Here is a 20,848-nt window from a genome sequence, read left to right as displayed (position 1 = left end):
TTTTTGAGATTTTTTTCTGTGACTTGTGTTGCATTGTGTTAAATAATTAAATTGATTAATGTACTTTTTCTCTTTATCACCTTTTAAAAAGAAAGAAAAAAGAAATAAAAATTGGTATATGTTAATCGTCGGTAGTTCTAGTGTTGATCCCATGGTTGAGCGCGGAAATTCGAAATTCGTGGTCCCGTCGATGATGGTCGAGCACAGATCTCGAAACAACGTTGATACGATCGATCATTGAATAATGATCGACTATCAACAAAAATTTCAGACGCAACTAGCGGAAACTGAGCTGAGCTCTGCGCTAGCGTCTTTTGAGAAACACCAAGGTAGTAGCTCTCAGATTTTGGATGCAAATAGCGGTAACTGAGCCAAGCTCTGCGCTAAAGCATCCTGCGGAAAACTCCCTCCCAAAATTCAGATGCAAATGGCGGTAACTGAGCCGAGCTCTGCGCTAAAGCATCCTGCGGAAAATTTCCTTCCGAAATTCAGATGCAAATGGCGGTAACTAAGCCGAGCTCTGCGCTAAAGCATCCTGCGAAAAACTCCCTCCCGAATTTCAGATGCAAATGGCGGTAACTGAGCCGAGCTCTGCGCTAAAGCATCCTGCGAAAAACTCCTTCCCGAAATTCAGATACAAATGGCGGTAACTGAGTCGAGCTTTGCGCTAAAGCATCCTGCGGAAAATTTTTTGTACGAACTCTTAGGTATAGAATTTCTAATTAGGTAGGATTTTCTACTAGATAAAGTTTGTGGGTAGGTAGGTAGGATTTTAAAACTTCTTATCACTTCTATATTGTATTTTTTTTTTTAATTCTTTGCTGTCGATAAACTTTGGAACTTCTGCTTTGGCAGTTAGTTTGTAGTTTATTGATGACAAAAATAATGATAAAACTTCGGGTGGGCAAACAGCAAGATTCTCTTTCGAAAAACGAAAGATGTTTCTTGCGTAAATTATGAAAAAGTTTGAACGTTTAGACGTTTAAATGTTTAGATTAATAAATTTCACTAATAAAATATTACTACTTTTTGAATTATAAGAGATACTTTTGATTATAAATACAAAATCGTATTGTTCAGCTCTTTTTAACTAAAGTATTTTGCATATTTTGCATAAAACTTTTGAACGTTTAAATGATTTTATTGACATATTATTGACATATTGGCATATTATTTTCATTTTGTATTATCTTGTATATTATTTCGATGGAATACAGGATAATATATTAAGAAAAATTGTAATAAGCTAAATGTCCCAATGGCTGGATATGTCTCAATCTCCGAAAATATATGAACAAAATAATTTTTTAATATTCATAAATATAATGTCCGGAAACTGTGGTAAATTTACGTATCCAATTATTTTTGCAAATATTTAATATCGTCGTTTAATAAATGCAAATTTTGGTTTTAAATTTCCGCGAAGTAAATTTTAATTTTTATTATATAATATTAAAAATATTATTTTCACACATAGAAAACATCACATTTTTAATAATAATTAATTCTTAAATATATTGCCACTGGAACATTTCTCTTAAATATTGTAAACTTGTAAAAATCTGTTTCTCATTTGTACAAAATATTGTATTAATATATTGTATATTATATTGTATATTATATTATTATATAATTGTATATTGTATTACATATATATATGTATATCACATTATTGCATCTGTATGCAGCATTGTTGTATATATTTCTTTTTCATTGTATATGTTTTCTGAATTTAATATTACTTATTGTATACTATTATTATATTGTATTTGGTTTTATTAAAATCTTTTCTCGACAAACAATGTATTTTATTTCACAACATTCTTTAAATTTTCTTTCCATTGAAAGAAAGAAAATGATCGTACCAGCAGAGAGAAGCCTGAGAGCGATCATCCCCCCGATTTAGCTGCAACCACAATTCAAGACGCCTCTATGTGCACAAAACGTGCTATGTATCTAAAAGTTATAATCTTGTTACGTAAAAATTGTAAAGTAAGGGCAAAATATAAAAATAGAATTTACAAAAATTAAAAAAACTTATATGTCGCGATTCTTGGATGCAATTTTTATTAACAAAATTGTCACGTATATTTATGTTAAAAAGAACTTATTGTAAATTAAGCTTTAACATAAAAATAAATAATGACATGTGCATGTTTTTTTATTGAAAATTTATTTTATATACATCAATGTTACCCTACTAGCTCTGTGTTACCGACACTTTGTGCACATAGAATGGAACAGAACCAAACATTGTGCACATAGCATGTTACCCACTGGAAAGTATCGTGTACATGGCTCAGTAGTTCAATGTGCACGTTTTGTGCACATAGAAGCGTCTTGAATTGTGGTTGCAGCTAAATCGGGGTGATGACCGCTCTCAGGCTTCTCTCTGATACAATATAACGCAGATCGATACATTGCAGGTCAAGATATTGTAGATCGAGATATCGCAGATCGAGATATTGCAGTATTGCAGCGTTGATATAAAAATTTTGCATCATGTACCGTCACGGAATCCGCCGCAGCAAATTGCATTCAAATTGTATTATATTTCTTGTGACTGTTTTGTCATTATTTTTACAATAAATATTGTGATTTTTTCACAGTAAATCTTGCATAAAAAATTATCACAAATGTCTTGTAAATATGATATATATTCATTATATATTCATTGTAACGCATTAAATAGATTTATTGATTATATTTAAAAACTAGATTTAATAAACGAGCGTGCACTGTGAACTCATTTGTATGATAACGTCACAGCAATTCGTGTCTAATTTGCAAAAGCAATATACCGCACTTGTATTGCACAATATGGATACCTCGCCAATTTCCCAACGTCGCAATTCGATTTAAGTCCGCTTGACTTTGTTATGAAGTGTCGACTCGGCAAATTGCGTTTCAAAGCGAGACTTTAAAGCGTCGTTGATCAGATCCGAACTCCAGTGCGACGACGTTGCCAAAATGCCGAAGGCCAAGCGTAAGTACCTAAAAATATTATGAACAGTATGTATGAAATGTCATATTTAGAAAATTTATTTTTTACAAAATGCTCAAAACAACATAATCCGTTAAAATAATATATATTTTTAAATTAAAGTATTCTTTTTAGTATTTCTTTTTCTGCAAAATATGATAAAATATGATAAAATTGATATGATAAAATATGATAAATATGATAAAATTAAAATTAAAAATTCTTAGACTTTGACGAGGATAAACTTCCCTTCCTCTTGGATGAAAGCAAATGCAAGATACTTGATTTTTCGTATATGTACATTGAAAATACGATTCAGGGCGCGCAATACAACACGCCAATCGTCAAAGGCGTCGCGAATCAATTAAGAAGATGGCCAAATGATCTCTTCACCTTGTTTATGACAGCATGCCTCATCATTAGCGGTTTGGTTGTCTTTGTCTTCATCACGGCGATACTTTGTTCACCTGTAACAAACGATGATAACTGCTGGTATATATAAAAAAAAATTACTAAAACTAAATAAATTTAAAAAGAATAATATTTTGATAAACTCCACTAAAATTAATAAAATAACTAACCAAAACTTTGATAAAATAAATAAACAAAGCAATTAATAAAACTAATCGTAAGTAATAAATATAATTAATTTAATGCCCACAATTTTATTAATAATTTCGCGATTTAATTAATTATTCTTTACAATTTATATTTAATGCTTTCAAGAATTAAGTAATTAACTTTAAACTCATATCAAAATACTGCACGTTTAATAAAAGAAATAATTTAGAACTCTTATGAATCAAGTAATCTATCAACACTATAGTGAATTGAAGATTTCTGGAGACGAGCATCCCTTCAATGTTTATTTCGTAAAAGAAGCTGCGCAAGTCTGGTCCAGAAAAGAATTTTGCTACATCGAAGCTGCGGCGAGAAAACAACCCGAACTAAGTGTACATTAAAACTTTTTAATTTTTATATAACTTATAATTAAGTTTTGTAGAATGTTATTGTTACAAATTTAAATTATTATTATATCAATACATTTAATATCAAAAAGATCTGTTTATTTTGTTTTAAATATTCTGATTTGATTTTTTTTAATTTTTTTATTTAAAAATACTAGAAATGTAATTAGTCATAAGAATAATCATAAATAATCTTTTGTAGATACACTTGATCAATTTGATGAGAAATTCCAGTGCATCAAACATCTTGGAAACTCATTTCAAAGTGGCACTGGCCACCCAAAATGCCAATATTCATGTTGCCGACTTGCCGATCGACGAATTTTTCAGCAAGTAATACAAATTGCTCATGATTATATTTAACAGGCTTTTAATATATAGGAATATCACTAATACTAATGCAAAATGTTTGTTCGTGAAAAATGATTCTGTACAATAGATTTTTTGGTCAATTTAAAGTTGATAATTTTTATTTAATACAATTATCTGATCATGTATTATTCTAAACGTCATATTTTATATTTATTAGATCAAAATTATCAAACATTGCACAAAATTTGACCAACGAATTATTATTGATGGCAGCGAGAGCATATTTGTTATGGAATTCACCCGGAATCGCCATGCATCCTAGCGCGTATTGCAGCTTGTCAACTATCATCAAATCTCAAAAGTAAGTATTCAAATAAAAAATAATAAATTACATAATAAATAACAGGCGATTTTAATGGCTTCTATTCTATTTGTGAAGTAAAGAAAAAAATAGAGATTATACGCCCAATAAATTGACAACGATCGACCCAGCAATCGATTTGCAAGCAACAGAGGTATATTGTCAAGCATTTCCAGGATTTGTACTGCAGGAAATATCCAGGAATATTACGCAAATTCATAGTTTGAAAGATGCATTGGATAAATTTTGCCCCAGGTATTTTTAACCAAAACTATTTTCTCATAGATTTTTTAATAAAAAATATAATACTAATAAATAAAATATTATATAATACAATAATTTTTTAGGATTGATAATTGTCCCGAAGTACGAGTGGTTAATTTAAAATCGCGGTGTGCGGTTGATGTTTTGGATTGTCCCACTGTGTATGCGACTGAAAATGTTTAAAAAAACTTACGGTAAAATTGACGAGTTTATTTGAAAAGTTATCAATGCAAGAAACTTTATGATACATAATCTCTTATAAAAGTTAATCTAATTTGGTCAATAGATATGATTTTTAGGATAAGTTTTCATAAAATAAAAACGTTAAAGCTTATTTTTTATTTGGATTTTATTTAAATTACAACACTGCAAGATTTGTAAAAAATGTGTATATAATAAGAAGTACAGAGAAATATACAGGACAATTAAAAATTTATATACAAATTTTTATCAATACTCATCGTTCTGATGCATGTGATCTAGCCCGATTTGAAGTTTCGATGTTCATAGAGCCGTAAAACACCCAGCCAAGTCCATATTTCTGCCGCTAAACGTAAACAATTCGTATGTGTGCGTGTGTGTGTTACATTTTATGAAAATTTTACAATAAAAATAAATAGAATAAATAATAAATAAATTTAGAAAATTTTTAAGATATTTTAGATATAAAAAATTATCTCTTAGAATAAAGATTATTTTCTGTTCTATTTTTCCGTAAAAAAAAGTAAAAAAATAAAGAAATTTACAAATCAGTAAAAAGAGTCCTGTGGTATAAAATAGTGCAGTTTGCAGCCCAAGATGCCTGAAAAGATACCACATTGTTACGATTGCGTCGCAGGAATCACACATCATCTCAGCCATAAACAGGCCCATCAAAGGCAAACTGAATTGCGGCCGTTTCTAAAATATGTAATTATAAAGTAAAAATGAGAGCAAATTATAGATAAAAATATATAATATAATTCAACAGTAATGCTGGATACCGAAATAATGGAATAAATAAGCATGCTAGCTGCAATGGCAGATATTACGGAATGCGTGACGGAATAACCCAAACTAAATGTCATAATGATTTCTCTCGAGGTGAAACCGCTAACAATCTGTCCATTCCCTAAAATATTGTACTCCTTTGATCCATGATAGCATAAAACCAATATTGACAGTGCCAACAACATTGCTCTGATTATCTTGTAAACTTCATTATCGAAAAACGTTTCCTTTTTCGGAGATTTTACAATTTTTTTGATCGTTTGAAAACTGTTAGAATAATTTTTAAGTATATGCGGTGATAGTTCACTTTCAATCACCTAAAAATAGAATAAAATCGTGTTATATTATTAAGTAATATTAAATTTAATTCGCAAATGTTACAACGTACCGTCTTTGCTCGGCGTTTTTCGTAAACTTTCATTCTTTCCGGATTAATTTCGTGACTGCTACGAACGCGATTTAGCAAACGGTCCATTATGTTTGACAAATCACGATAAATTTTTTACAGCAAGAAAACTAATATTCCCAACGTTATTATTTCTACACAAATAAAGAACAAATAATATAAATATATATATGTACAAAAAAAAAAGAAAATTTGTAATAAAGAAATTTACAAAAGCAATATGCGAAGAGAAGGTTGTATCTACGAAAAAATATTATAAAACGGATAACCAAAGAACGATTGTAACGCAATAATATAATTATATAATTATTTAGTAACCGTAGTAAAACTCGCTTGCTTCACTTTATTGACTTCGATGCAACTTCAAGCAAATCGATAAATATTATATTTAATATCTATCTTCATTGATTATCAAACTTCATAAAGTAACAAAGATAATAATTTACACAATACGTAGCTCAAATAATTGCAATCGTCTTATTTTATTTTACGTCATAATTAACATATATTTAATCACGGTATTTGTAAATCAACGCCAGAAATTAATTCTATTACACAAATTAAATCAATATGTTTAATAAAATTAACTCAAAAATTTGCAGATACATATGGATGCAACAAAACTTAGGAATCTCAAATTTATTAACGTAATTGTTTAATCTAGAAGAGAACTGTGATTTTTTCATACCAAGAATTGAAGTGTAAAGTGAATTATGGGTTTTCGAGATCGACGAAATATTAAAATCCACGGAGGACACTTTGTAATTAAATATATCTTTTTTATTAATTAATAAAATATTAAGCATATTAAATGGATGACAGGATTTTAAGTCTTAACGAAATTATATTGCACTTAACATATAAGTTAATATTAAAAAAAAAATATCTATTTTCTAATTCTAATTCTATAAGTTTTATTTCGCAGAAAATTGGACGAATGGCTTGTTCCTTATGCGATCATTATGTCATGGGCAGTACGTTGTATGTGATCATTCTGGGCCTTATTGGGACCGTTAGTCCATCGTAATACTCTCATATTAACTTAACACTTTAAGTACATATAAGCAAATGTCATTTAAATGCATTATATTATTAACGTAAAATTTCATCAGGTGATTACAGCCTTTGATATAATGCGCACAGTGAATTATAAAGTTCCCAGGACGTCGTCGCGTCACGGAAACAATCGAGAAAGTAATAATGTTGTTCTATATTATTGTTATAGAATGTCCTAAAAACTTCAAAAAAATCCATCTCTTTACATGGCAATTATAACAATAATTAATAAATTGTCATGAACTGTTTCAAATTATTAAATTATTAATTAGATTAAATGATAATTGCAGTACCTTTTACTGTCGAAAGAGACTTAAAGTTGATGACATCTATACTGGGAATCGAGCATTATACTTTAATTATGTTAGGTGCCATTACGGTAAGTAGAAAATAAAAAAGTAAGTATGAATAATTAATTGATTAAAAATTTGTCCAACAATTCATTAACTATTGCTAAATAAATATATATTTTTGCTTTGGCAGGAATATCCTATGTTGCACACGCCCTGGTTATTGATGCAACTTTGCGTTATTATTGTTGAAATCATCGTTTTCTTTGGGAGATTCTTTTTGGATGGCTTGCACGTTAAACGCAATGAAATATTACAAGCAATATTTACCGTGCACAACTGGTTGCAAGTCTTCTGTCTCTTTCATCGACAAACACGACGAATCATATAGCAATCTATAACTTTTTTTTCATATCAAATTGTTATACATTTACAACGTTTTGATATACATAAGTTGTGGATTATGAAACAATATAATATTTGTGCTTGTTTTCGGATATTTATAAATTTCATATTTAATGTATGATAACTCGAGCTTTATTTATTCACAAGTTTATTATGTTGCAATTCACATAGAAGTTTGGCCGATTCCATTTTTAAGCTTATAAAACTATGTTCCCTTCCTCTAAGCTAACCCTTCTTAAATTTGAGCAATAATATCGCCATACTCATGAAGATGCTAATCCAGATGAAGGTGGCTACGAAGCCGTAATAAACCGTGGGTTCCGATATCGACCAACCCCTAGCCAGCATCGATCTCATTGACTCCGTACTCTTCGTCAGAGGTAACAGAAAACTAATATACTTCAGCAGAGGATGCATGCCTTCTATGGGCCAAACAATCCCGCACAACATCATAATAGGAAGGAACGAACCCATCGCCATGTACGTAGCGCTTCTTTCATTGTCACACACACAGGCGATGACAAATCCTGGAAATTACAATATAAAAAAAAAAACATTGTTTTGTTCTCAGATAATTCTTGATGAAACAATAAATATGTACAATCGACAAAATATAATATTAAAATAACGAATAAATTACCGAAGGCCATGCCGCAGACACCTGTAAGGATAATCAAAGTGGTGATCCAACCAATATCACCAATGCAGGTGATCCTGAAGATCGCAAATGCGACTATATTCACCATCACGGTCTGACCGAGCATCACCGTAAACTCGGTAAGCACTAGGCTGAAGAGAATCTCTGTGCCAGTGAGACCTGAATAAATTACATAGATAATAATAAATTTTATTTATTAATCTAGATTTCGTAATTAAATTTTCGTTTTTAAATTTATTTATTCAGAATAAAAAAAAGTAATTCTTTTATCTTTGCATTATAAGTTTTAATATTTTTTGTTTACCTGATACGAGACATCTTTCCAGTAAACCCTCATTTCTCTCCAATAACAATGCACCCGATGTCAATGCGATCGAGAGAAAGAAAATAAGTCTGAAAAGAAATGTTTTTTTCATCATTCAAATCGCTAACAATTTTTCTTAAAAAAAATTAATTTTATTCGTTGTATTAGTTAAACACTACTCACGTTAGGATTATTCCAGGAGCTGCAAAATCCGTGAAATTAGGATCCAGAGGTCCGTAGATTGGTGTATTAAACTGGTGCAATAATAAATATCAGAAATAGATTGTTGTAGATAATAGTTTACAGTATAAAAAAATTAAATATCACATAGAAACTAAAATCTTAATGAAACTTACATGTATAGGTATGCTGGTTAATTTCTCGCTGTAATTGCAAGCTACAGTAATATTTCTCGCGAAATCTTGATACGCATAAAGCAGATCTCTTCGAAGCAATTGTCCTATTTGTTGATCTGTAATTATATGTTAATTATATGTAAATTATGTGTTAATGTGTTAAATATGCATGTACATATGTGATAAAAATTATGTAACTTGGTTTATTGAAAGATGTCATTATTGTATAAAAGCGTTCCATTCAACTAAAATTTTTAAAACGCAACATTTTATGCCAATTGACAATTTAATTTAACTGTTTTATTGTTTATATGTTAGGGCTTACTAGACATGTCCATGATAATTGACATCTCCGCGAAATCGATATCCCAGTCCGCGGCATTTCTGCCGTAATCTATCCTTGCCATGAGAGATTCTGAATAATTTGAGGGAAAAGTAATAGCACCCCATGCCCAGCCTTTCTTCACAGCGTTCCTAGCTTCCTCTTCAGTATCGTAAGGTAATAACTTCATAGTCTTCTTCTCCAGTTGCTGAAGATATCGACAACTTAATAGCGACCAATCACAACCGGTTGACGGAATACAAGGTTGCATGCTATTGTTGAGTTCGTTATTAACAATAGCTAAATTTAGACCCACGGGATCTTTGCCGATGGAAATGCAAAAAAGGATTATTTGGGCGACCGGTAGAGCGATAATGAACAACATTACTCTGTAAGAGAAAAATAAAAAATTAGGAAAATGGCAAAAAACAAAGAAATAAAAATATATTTGATGCAGAAAGATAAGATTGAATTACCCAACGTTTCGCCACATCCACAGAAAATTTTTCCAAATAAGAGCTTTCATGTGCATCGAATTGATCATCGAGAACTTAGAGGAACCTTCTTCTTCCGGTGGCAATTCTGGCACCTTTCAAAAAAGTAAACAAAAATTAATTTTCTCCAAAAAATAATAAATTGTCAAACAAAATGTAATATAAAGAAAAATATTGCTAAATAATTATTAAAAATAATTGCTAAATAAATATTGTAAAAGTAATTTTAAACAGTACAAAAGAATAAATAAAAATTATTACATTGCCATCATTGGTATTAATGATGATGCTTCTTCTTCGACTAGACACACTCACGTTATCACCAAATTCACCGCTCATCTCATCATCCATTTCCTAAAAAAAAAATATATATATATATATATATAATTAAGAAATATTTATTTTTATAATGAATACACTGAAACATAAATATAAAAAGTAATTATAACCGAAACATATCGAAATTTTTTCATGTCGTCCATACTTACATCATCCGGCGGAACGCCTGTTATACTACTCAAAATACTACTTCTTCTCCTCAATCCCATATTCTGCCTTCTACTCAGTTTTAGGAAGACATCTTCTAAAGTATCCAGTCGGTGCATTTCCATCAATCTTCTCGGAGATTCCTCCGCTAAAAATTTGCCGCTTCTCATTAGCCCGATGATGCTGGCTTGCCTGGTCTCCTCGATGTAATGCGTGGTAATAATAACGGTATGATTGCCGTCCTTGGTGATCTGCACCAAATAATCCCAGATATTCTGTCGAAGAACAGGATCCACGCCGACCGTCGGCTCATCCAGGATCAAGAGCTCGGGATCAGCTAAAAGAGCTGCTGCGAAGGACACTCTTCTTTGCTGGCCACCGGATAGATTTTTGACAAAACGATTTTCGGGCGGTAATTGCAAAAACTGCAATTGGAGTACGAGTGTTAGCAGATCATAATTTTTTTGTAATAAAGATACTTATGATAAAGTAAAAACAAAATAAATTTTTCCAAAAGAGTTTTCTTTCTAGACATTTTTTAATTACAATTAAAATTCTTTTCAGGATTAAATCTTTTGAAAATTTTATTTCTCACCTTTATCAGGAATTCCAGCTTATCCTCTACTACATCTGTCGTTATGCCGGCGACCCAGCCAAAATAAATGAACGTTTCCCGAATAGAGAACTCGCCATAGAGAGCGATTTCCTGCGGCATGTAGCCGACGCGTGGACCAGGTACACCGGATCCTTTGGAACCTGGTCGACCACCTAGTACCCAAATTTCGCCAGAATTCAAACGCCTCCGACCGACGATGCACGATAATAGAGTAGTCTTTCCGCAACCGCTCGCACCAAGTAGCCCATAACTGTACACAAAACATTTATTATAATGAAAAATAATATTAGGCATGTATGTTTTTAAAAATAATAAAGCAGCAATTTTTAGATTAGATTTTATAATATTTAAATAAAAGTATAAGTAACTACGCAATATCATATATATTATTAAAATATAATTATTATATGATATGACTTATAATATCATAAATAATTATAAAAGCACAAATTTTTCATATTTTTATTAAGTAAATACAAACATAAAAAATTTAGAAGTATGATTTAGAAATATAAATTTAAAAAGTATGATATATGAAGAAAAATACATGCTCTAGAAAATATTCATAAAAGTTAAATGTAATAAACTGAAAGAAGAACATAGTTTGCAATTTCAAAAGTCTTTTTCATGTCAAGTCGTCGTTTGACTTTTTTACAGTATTTACATAAGAAATATTTGCCATGCAATCTAGTATCGTTGAATATGATAATGATATAAGCAAAATAAATTATTGTCAATAAAATTCATAAATGTTCTGAAGGAACTTCAATTTTTATAAAATTTTTTAACAAGAATTGACACATTATTATGCTAATATATTCTTTTTTTTACAAAATATTCATTAAACGTCTTACTTGCGTACACTTAATGCAATACGTACTACGTTGTGCAATTTAGATTTTTTATTCATTGACGCACAAAAAATTGATGAGTTGCTTTTATTGCCACTTTTCCGCGACGCCGATTAGTTATCTCGATGCACGTTGTGCGTGATGACATTTTGTACTATCGAGAAGTTATCATTGCAAAATTTTGAGAAAATTTGAGAAAAATATTCAAAGTGTCTTTTTAAATAGAGTTACAACATATATACTTTTTTGTAATTAAAAGAATACATAACGCGTAGCGCGTGCTTGTGTATTGTGTCTTGTCCACATTTAAAAAAGGTATGTTATCCGATATCTCTTAATAGAATCGAAGTTCATTGTTACCGCTTTTCCGCGATGCTGATTGATTTCTTCGTTGCTTTTAATTAATATCATGAGTGGCAGCCATTGCAAAGTTTTTGACAATTGTACATATTTTATGTGATTTTTTGTGATTAAAGGAATAAATGGCACGTGTGTAGCGCACGTTTGTATGTCTAATATCACAAAAAACGAGTGATAAATGAGAGAAATTCCCCTGATAAATTTTGATTTATCACTCGTTTTTATTAAATTTATTATTTTATTAATTTTATTAATTTATTATTTAAAATTTGTTCTTTTTCTGTATGATTTATATTCTTTACATAAACTGCATATAAAATTTATTAAAAATTAATTAAAGAAAAAACAATTAGTATGTAATGCATACTACTTAATATCGATTAATTATTGACAAATAGATACTTACATCGAGCCTTTTGGCACAGTCATGTTAAGTCCGTCCAGAATGACATTCGGGTTACTCTTAGATCCATATTTCTTGAAAGCTCTTCTCACGCAAACTGCCTGCCTTCTTCTTGTGTCCAAGGTCGACATTTGCGGTTGAAATTGCTGTCTTCGCGTTTTCAATTCCATAAGCGTGCTCGGTGTACTTGCACCCTCCATTTCTGAGAGAAAAGGTAGAATTGTGTATTTTTCAGTTCCCTCCGTTATTCAATTATTATATTAGATTGATCAAAAACTTTATCTGTCTTTTCCTTTTTATTATTTAGATTTATTTTTCTTCCTCTAATCACTATAGCGCAGACAATGATAATTGATCATAATAATTTTCTACATTTCTAAATCATTAAATGATAAACTATGCGCGACGCGCAATTGTCAGAACGCAAGTTCGAAAAATTTCTCTTTCTATCTGAATCAGTCATGCAAATAAGAGAGCTATCACATTATATCATATTATAAGATATTATTCATTAAACACAACTGCACTATTTAATAATAAAAAATTAACTTAGGTATTAGCAAGCTGAAAACGAGATTAATTATTTATCATCAATTCGCCGATCTGCTCAAATTGATATGTTTACATATTGATTAACGGTGCTCGAGTATGCGCGTTAATGGTTTGTTCTACTCAACACACCGTTTCCGGAACATTTTCAATATTTGACGTATTTTAAAGCGATCAAACAATTTTAAGTGACGTCATTAAACTCAAAAAGCAGTGTTTAATAATTCATACGTTCATTTATTTTATAAGAACCGCGCGCATAGAAGATAATATTTGAAGCTACAAGTTCTTTTTTATTATATCGCGCTTTGATGACTCGGCAAAATTTCTAAAATGTGAAGTATACTTCTCGATTCGTTGGGTAATCGACATTGCGTCACGATCACCACCATGACCGATTAATTGGGCCATGTTATAAAGAATTTTATCAGTTTCTTCGCGGCAATTATCTTTCTTATATTTCAGTGTATTGCATGCAATTATCATGTTTATTAAAATGCAAAAACTTTTTGAAAGCATTATTTAGATTTTATCTCTTTGCGCAAAAGGTTTTTCTTATTATTAATTCTGTATTTTATTATCACAGCAATTGTATCTTCGAAAGATAAAATAAATTAATATTACTTTTTAATCGCTTTGACATGATAAAATTTTTTCATCTAAAAGCTGTAATAATTAGAATTGTGTATTCAGCAATCCAGGAAGTAATGCATATAAACTCATCAAGACTGAACATCTGAAAGCCATAATCGCTAACACGTTCCATGTTACGTTGGCTATTGATGACTTACGCTAGACTTTCTATTCAGACCGTTTGATATTTTTATTCCTAAGAAAACACTATCATAAAGTATTTTATAACATTAAATCAATTAATACACTATTTTATAATATTAAATCAATTAATACAGACAATGCAGTCGTCACGCCATAAGTCATGCCTATGCAGCGTAACAATTTCTTTCCGCTCTTATAAATATTGAGAAAGACACACATACTTCGCAAATATATGTAATAAATTCGACAATATGGATCATCGGTGATTCATGTGGCGTGAATGGAAAGTCACGTAAAATCAATGCGTTATGGAACGCATTAAGCTAATTAATACATTATTTTCAATTAAACTATTTAACATAACACTTAAATATTTATTTTTAGAAAATAATTCGAAATAATGAAAGTGGCTACAATAATTCAGGAAGTTAATAAATAAATTTAATAAAATTTATTTAGAAAAAAATTATAGATAGCTATTGAGAATCATGTTATATCAATAAATAATAGAAAAACAGGAACAATTTACGTTACAAAATCTACGTTAACGTCTTATTACATCAAATGTGTATAACCAAAAAATGTGAGCGATGAGTAAGCTATGTGCTACGCAACACTTGCTTTCACGTAATTTGCTTATTTCTTTACACGAGAAAGAGAGAGAGAGAAAGAGATGTATTACGAAAGAGCAGCGAAAGAGAGACCGCCTAAGGTTACGTCTGATCGCTTTCCTTTCTTTCGGCTTAATTCATCAGCCGTTTCTTCCCAATGAACTTGCTTAAGTTATTGACAGACGTAATCAAACAAGTTTGTCAGCATTGCAAAAGATATAATAAATTAACATAATTATAGAACGTGAAGATTATTTAATTGATGATTGTTTTTTTGTAAATTATTACATTTATTCAATAGTTATTTTAAATTGGTAAACTACCATTCACGCTACAAAGTTTTTAATTTAATACTGAATACTGTGACAACATTAAACGTCTCTCTGATTAGTAAATATTTTTCAGAGAAAGGACTAGGAAAGATTACGAAATCTCTTGTGAGGATAGAACGCAATAAACTGCACAAAGTTCAAAGCGATGAATGTCGCACGGCAATGAAAAGTAAAAATTCTGCTTGCGTGTTACCTTACAAGCGATTAAATATTTCGTGACACTCGTTGCCTAGAGAGTATATCCTAGGACGATCTAGCCTCGAGTTCCTCCAGTAAAAGTTAGGACACCGAGGAGATGATTTTTTATTGTTCTATCATGTGCAATAACACCGACAGCCAGAAGTAACGTTGAAATATGTAGTAATAAATGAGATATGTATACGCAAATAGTTATTAAATATTAAGATAAAATTATATAGAAAAAAAAAACGAATCTCTCGATAGAAATTTGAAAGTGGTATTTGGAAGTATCTGAGAGTATTCTTATTACTGTCCTACATGCTAAACGCGTAAATTTGAAGCAATCTGATTAGTCGACTTTAAATGCTTCTCATTTTTATCTGAAAATGATCTTAAAAATGTACCATTATCGCGTGGTTGATGTAAGACTTGTATATTATATTGCATAATTATTTTAATTTCTTTGTAGAAAGAAAGAAGTTGTGTAATTTGAATAGGTTAAAGCAAATAATTTAAGTCAAACACCACAGCATTCTTTATTAATTAAGACGGTGTCTTAACTCTTACTTGAGGAACTTCAGTCTAACTGTACGAAACGCGTGTTCTTTTGTCAATTCTTTTTAATTATTATTTCAATAATTATTGCGAAAATTATAAACGGTAAAAGATTGTCTTGCTCAGTCACGAAAGATTTCGTAATCTTTCCCAAACACCTTATTTTTACCGCTTTATTAATAACATTTTAATGCTATGTAGAATACTATATAGAATGCTACGCAGAATAGTGTCACATGGATAAAAAATAACGAAGTTCTTTGCTATGCAAAGTTGTTGACATTAAGTGCAATCTTGGAGCAGCATTTTTCCATTTGACAATTTGCATAATGACTTATTTATGCGTTTACAAAAAAAAAATTATTGCGAGTTAATGATATTACTGCAATCATCAATCGTGCAGATTGACTTTTTTTATGCACAATTGATATTGCAAGGATAACGATGATGTTACTAGAAAATGTCATCCCAGACAACACACATGTTCAAAATACATCCAAAGGATATCCAAAGAACGTTCTGTCTTCCCAAAAACATCTTCGGGATATCCTCTGGACGTCTTTTGGATATGCTGTGTTGTCTGGGATAGTAATTTTATAATTTACTATATATACATCTTCTCTATATATCTTTTTACTATATATCTCCCGAAATCTGATATCATACACACACAATCAATCTTTATATTGTGTACAATTTTTATATACTTTTTAATATTTATTTTATATATTAATCATAAAATATAATCTGTTTCTCCGTAAATACAAAAATGATTAATATAAAAATGATATGTCTCACATATACGATGACCAAATAAGGTTCGTGATTGAAGATTACAAACCTGCACAATTCCACTAACAACGATGACGTTCACTGCTTTTCCGAACAAAAAATTTCCAGGAGATCAATCGGTGTAAGGTCAACTGGCAAGCAGTTTTGCGTGATACTTCTTTGCTTAAATCATTTCCGTGTTTACATTACTCATGTCTTTCCACTTATCTGACCGCACATATCTTCAAGACAGGTACTTTCAATAAAGATTCTTCGAGAATTATTCTTTAAATATCTTTTTTATAGCTGTTTTGAGTGACTTTCTTTGTTATTTAGTTATTTCAATAGTAGAAAAATACATCTTTTAGTAAGTTTTTCTTTGCAATAACTTTTTAAAGATGTATTTTCACACAATTTTTATTTTTTATTTTTTATTAACAATATTTGTTTAAACAAAATTTATTTTTAAATCACGTATTTTATCTGTGCAGTCTAGTTTGTAATCATTTTTTATTCTTTTTTATTCTTATTCAATTTTATTATTCCGCAAAATTAGATGACTAATCATAATTCGTGTTATTGAATATACTTCTTATAGCAAATAATGACTATTGTATGATTCTTGATAACAGTTGCACACATGATACGTCTTGACACACAATATGTCAAAGGATTCTGTTTTTTCCTAGGAAACTTTGTTCCTGATTAACATGTCTGGTGGATCTAGTAAATTCCAAGCTATAGATAAAACTATAGAAAATTTTCAATATTTAAAAATAAAAGGAAATAAAGAAATTTAAAAAAAAAATTTAAAGTTAAAAAATTTTTAATATAAAAGTTTCAACTTTGCCATTAATTTGTTTGCCGATTAATGTAAAACTCTTCGAAATTTTAATCAATATATTTAGTTAATTCTCCACAATAGAAAATGTTTAAAATTTGATTATTAAAGAACTTATTTTTAAAATAATGGAATTTATTAAAAATTTCAAGAAAATAATTTGTGTTACTTCTGTTCTCATTTAAAGATTTTAATGGAACAACTTTGGAGATTCGATGCTTGATGTAATTGTATTATAAAAAATACCGAGGTAATTTTAAATTCTTCGAAACCCACAGCGTAAAGACACTTATACAATCACAATGACGTTTCACATACTTATCTCACTTAGAAATCGATCGACAGAAGATCTCAAACACGAAAGCACGACCAGGAAATTGAAAGACCGCGCGAGAGTAAGAATGACCGCCTGGCCACGACGAAGCTGCAGCGAGAACTGACTCAGCTTAGGCCAGCCAGAACTCACGGACAATTGGATTGTACTCCGCTTGTGCAATGTCCCGCGTTGAGTAAAACAGTTTTCCCACTTTTTGTTAGAAGGGGTAAAACTTTGCGCCTTTTCAAAGAATTACTTGAACAAATCCTGAATCATTCAAAATAATTATTCAAATATATTTATATAACTACAAATCGCTAATTAGTATAAATAGATAAAAATGACTGTTTAATCGCAATTTAGTTTTTCTTGCAAAATATTTATTAATAAAATTAAGTAAAAAGTTGCAGCATTTTATTTCTAAGATTCTTTATTAAAATCATTACAGAATTTCTTGGAAATATAATATAAAATTACTAAATTGTTCTGCTCAACTGAATTCTGATCAAGATGAATAAGTACAAAAACCGGTTTGCTCAAGCAAGAAGAATCCCTTATCTTTTGCTTTTATTCTTCTTTTGGTAAATAAAATAGAAAGACTACAGTGACGCATTTGAGAATGAATGGGTGACTAAACAGTTTTTGCACATTTTTCTCACAATAAAATTAAATAAAATATTAAAAAGACAATAAACATATAAAAACTGTCATAAAAATTGTCAAAAGAGATGTTTATTTTGTTAAAGATAATTGCATGAAACAAGCTTTCAAGATGCAATACACATTTTATACCTACGCAATAATCGAATAAAATAAATAACATTAGTATTTATAATAAAATAAAACACCAAAAAATATTCAACTATATATTACCTCATTACAGACATTAAACAATTTTTTATTTATGCAGCTTGTAAAACGCAGAAAGACAAAAACCATCTCACGTCATACGTTAAAAACGTTTATAATCTTTTTGCAAGTCTTTTGCACTTGATATTTGTTTTCTACTTCATATTCGTCTTGAAAATAGGCAATAAGAAAGTAAAAATTATATGTAATAATTTTATAATTGACTATAATTATATAATAATTTTTTGTTACATAGATTATTTGAAATACATAAATATATAACAATTACATAACAATATTTATTGAAAGGTAAGTTACAAAACAGTTGCATTCTATGAAAACATGACATTGAAAAGTACATTGCATACTTCTAATAGAAACCACACCTATTTTCACTATTTATAATTTTAATCTTCACTCTTGAAGCAACTAATAACCGCTTTTAAGAAGAGATCTATGTTTAAAAAAATATTTAGATAAAATGCAGTGTAACAACTAAAGAATAAGTTCTTGAATTGTTCAACTTAAAGTCATGATTTTTAAGACACCGTGTATAACATATAGTATGCGTAAACAAGTTTTTCAGGTCGAGCGCAGATATTTCCAGCCATTTTTGCAAATATTCTTACATCTAATAATGGTGAATAAATTGAAAAACAAAAAACTATTAATATTTTAAATCATAAATTATTATTAATAAAACATTAATGCTTTTTAAACATATTAATTATTAGCAAAATAAAAAGTGTAAGGCCTTATGCTTTGTTCGCAACACTACCAAATGGAAGTGAAATTTAACTAGAAACCGGAACGGCACTCGGGCAATCTTTATTGCAGGATACATAAATTATGTACATGTATTTGTACTTTACTATACTTTATTTGTATTTTACAAAACTACATATATTTTTAAAATAAAAATTTACTATAAAATAGCAAGATATTAAAATACTAAAAGTAACATATATTTTTAAAAATATTAACAAATATTAAATAATAAAAGTAATAAATAATAAATAACAATTTAAAATATAAAAATCGATAATCTGATATAGTCATATGTATGTGTACTTAGATATTTAATTAATAATATAAATAAATACTTGTACAAGTTAGAAAAAAAAACAAAAGTTTTGTACATAATTTTATAGCACATAAAATTTTAATAATGTTTTCGTCAGTAATAAAAATAGTTACAATGACACTCAAGGCGATCCTCTTTTTAGAACTCTTATTTGTCCATCACTTTTCTCCAACAATAAAAGAATGATAAAGATGGTAGCGAATTGCAGATAAAATCAAAAAGATTCTCGAAATATTCTGTTTAATAAATATATGCACCGCAATTTATCTAATTTTAGCGCAAAACTTATAATATACGTATTGCTAGAGGATAGTATAAAAATTCTCTATTATATGTATTATCGCATGAAAACTATTTACAGCTAAATACTAAATGGAAAGAAAATTCTCAGAAAATAGGAATTACGCATAGGAACATGACATTTTTAATAAAAATTTATTAAATCTTCTGATACGCTTACTGAACATAATTATTAGATACGATAATATTAAACTTTTGCTACTATAAAACCGATATAGAATGCTTAAATTAAAATATATTAAAAATTAGAAGATAAGGATAAGAAAAAGATTTTAATAACATTATTTTACAGGTAAAATTTGATTTTGTATAGCTTACTATTAATTACTCATTGATAAGTCTAAAAAACTTTATAGCATCTGCTGAAGGTTAAATCAGCCACTGTATAAAGTCGTCTACAAAAAGCGCACTCGGTCGAAGTGCGCATTGATATTTCAAGTACACGCGACATAGCTTCGTTTAATATTTAATAATATGACTGTGTCTACCTGGCGAACGTAAGATATACACATGTCGATCCTATAAATATGTACTGCAGACAAAAAAGATTACAATCAGATAATCCGGGATTTAAATCAGGCTGGCAGCGTATGCAGATATTGATAATCATAATTACAAAGAATCATGCATTCATAGAATAATGTTAAATTTAATTTTCGAGAAATATTTTCTATCTGGCATAATAAAAAAGTCTTATATAATTCAAAGAAAAGCATAAAAAATAATTATACACAGTTTTCTAAATGTATAGAAAATAGTAAGTAAAACTAATTTTGATAAAAATGTACGCAAAGGAAG

General features: G+C 29.5%; 3 protein-coding genes and 1 long non-coding RNA gene across 6 annotated transcripts; 2 read left to right on the top strand and 2 right to left on the bottom strand.

The window, feature by feature from the left end:
• Window positions 1-2,843: 2,843 nt before the first annotated feature.
• On the top strand, window positions 2,844-5,222 carry LOC105670767 (uncharacterized). 3 transcript variants are annotated; one of them, XM_012364478.2, is made up of 7 exons: window positions 2,844-2,986; window positions 3,211-3,475; window positions 3,810-3,936; window positions 4,154-4,284; window positions 4,481-4,624; window positions 4,703-4,879; window positions 4,972-5,222. In XM_012364478.2, exons 1-7 carry the CDS (start codon window positions 2,971-2,973, stop codon window positions 5,069-5,071), a joined length of 960 nt encoding a protein of 319 aa, XP_012219901.1. In that variant the 5' UTR covers window positions 2,844-2,970; the 3' UTR covers window positions 5,072-5,222. The 3 variants fall into 3 exon arrangements, with proteins under 3 accessions (XP_012219901.1, XP_012219918.1, XP_012219910.1); XM_012364495.2 differs by having other exon boundaries at window positions 2,848-2,986; window positions 3,303-3,475; XM_012364487.2 differs by having other exon boundaries at window positions 2,853-2,986; window positions 3,391-3,475.
• Window positions 5,223-5,262: 40 nt separating this feature from the next.
• LOC105670743 (uncharacterized) lies at window positions 5,263-6,406 on the bottom strand. Its single transcript, XM_067353638.1, has 4 exons — window positions 6,267-6,406; window positions 5,872-6,195; window positions 5,635-5,788; window positions 5,263-5,435 (listed from the first exon to the last, which is right to left on the bottom strand). The coding sequence occupies exons 1-4, from the start codon at window positions 6,351-6,353 to the stop codon at window positions 5,368-5,370; spliced, it is 633 nt and encodes a 210-aa protein (XP_067209739.1). The 5' UTR covers window positions 6,354-6,406; the 3' UTR covers window positions 5,263-5,367.
• Window positions 6,407-7,396: 990 nt separating this feature from the next.
• LOC105671029 (uncharacterized) lies at window positions 7,397-7,723 on the top strand. The gene is made up of 2 exons (XR_010889856.1): window positions 7,397-7,478; window positions 7,631-7,723. It is a non-coding gene; the product is annotated as an uncharacterized lncRNA (long non-coding RNA).
• A 421-nt stretch (window positions 7,724-8,144) lies between these two features.
• osy (oskyddad) lies at window positions 8,145-16,983 on the bottom strand. Its single transcript, XM_012364785.2, has 12 exons — window positions 16,731-16,983; window positions 12,889-13,087; window positions 11,251-11,521; window positions 10,658-11,080; window positions 10,431-10,523; window positions 10,152-10,264; window positions 9,679-10,064; window positions 9,354-9,469; window positions 9,181-9,251; window positions 8,998-9,086; window positions 8,676-8,852; window positions 8,145-8,562 (listed from the first exon to the last, which is right to left on the bottom strand). Exons 2-12 carry the CDS (start codon window positions 13,083-13,085, stop codon window positions 8,261-8,263), a joined length of 2,238 nt encoding a protein of 745 aa, XP_012220208.1. The 5' UTR covers window positions 13,086-13,087; window positions 16,731-16,983; the 3' UTR covers window positions 8,145-8,260.
• Between the last annotated feature and the right edge of the window lie 3,865 nt (window positions 16,984-20,848).

Source organism: Linepithema humile, chromosome 4, assembly GCF_040581485.1.
Source record: "Linepithema humile isolate Giens D197 chromosome 4, Lhum_UNIL_v1.0, whole genome shotgun sequence".
NCBI classification, from domain to species: Eukaryota; Metazoa; Arthropoda; class Insecta; order Hymenoptera; family Formicidae; genus Linepithema; species Linepithema humile.
The sequence above is the reverse complement of the archived record's forward strand: the minus strand, read 5'-3'. Positions and strand labels throughout refer to the sequence as shown.

Coding starts and splice junctions, on each gene's coding strand:
- LOC105670767 (XM_012364478.2), top strand. Junction 4,285..4,480: donor ATCGACGAATTTTTCAGCAA/GTAATACAAATT, acceptor TATATTTATTAG/ATCAAAATTATCAAACATTG. Junction 4,880..4,971: donor TTGGATAAATTTTGCCCCAG/GTATTTTTAACC, acceptor ATAATTTTTTAG/GATTGATAATTGTCCCGAAG.
- LOC105670743 (XM_067353638.1), bottom strand. CDS start 6,353: ATGGACCGTTTGCTAAATCGCGTTCGTAGCAGTCACGAAATTAATCCG. Junction 5,789..5,871: donor TTATTTATTCCATTATTTCG/GTATCCAGCATT, acceptor TACATATTTTAG/AAACGGCCGCAATTCAGTTT. Junction 5,436..5,634: donor AGGACTCTTTTTACTGATTT/GTAAATTTCTTT, acceptor GTTTACGTTTAG/CGGCAGAAATATGGACTTGG.
- osy (XM_012364785.2), bottom strand. CDS start 13,085: ATGGAGGGTGCAAGTACACCGAGCACGCTTATGGAATTGAAAACGCGA. Junction 11,081..11,250: donor AGCTGGAATTCCTGATAAAG/GTGAGAAATAAA, acceptor CTCCAATTGCAG/TTTTTGCAATTACCGCCCGA. Junction 10,524..10,657: donor CAGGCGTTCCGCCGGATGAT/GTAAGTATGGAC, acceptor TTTTTTTTTTAG/GAAATGGATGATGAGATGAG.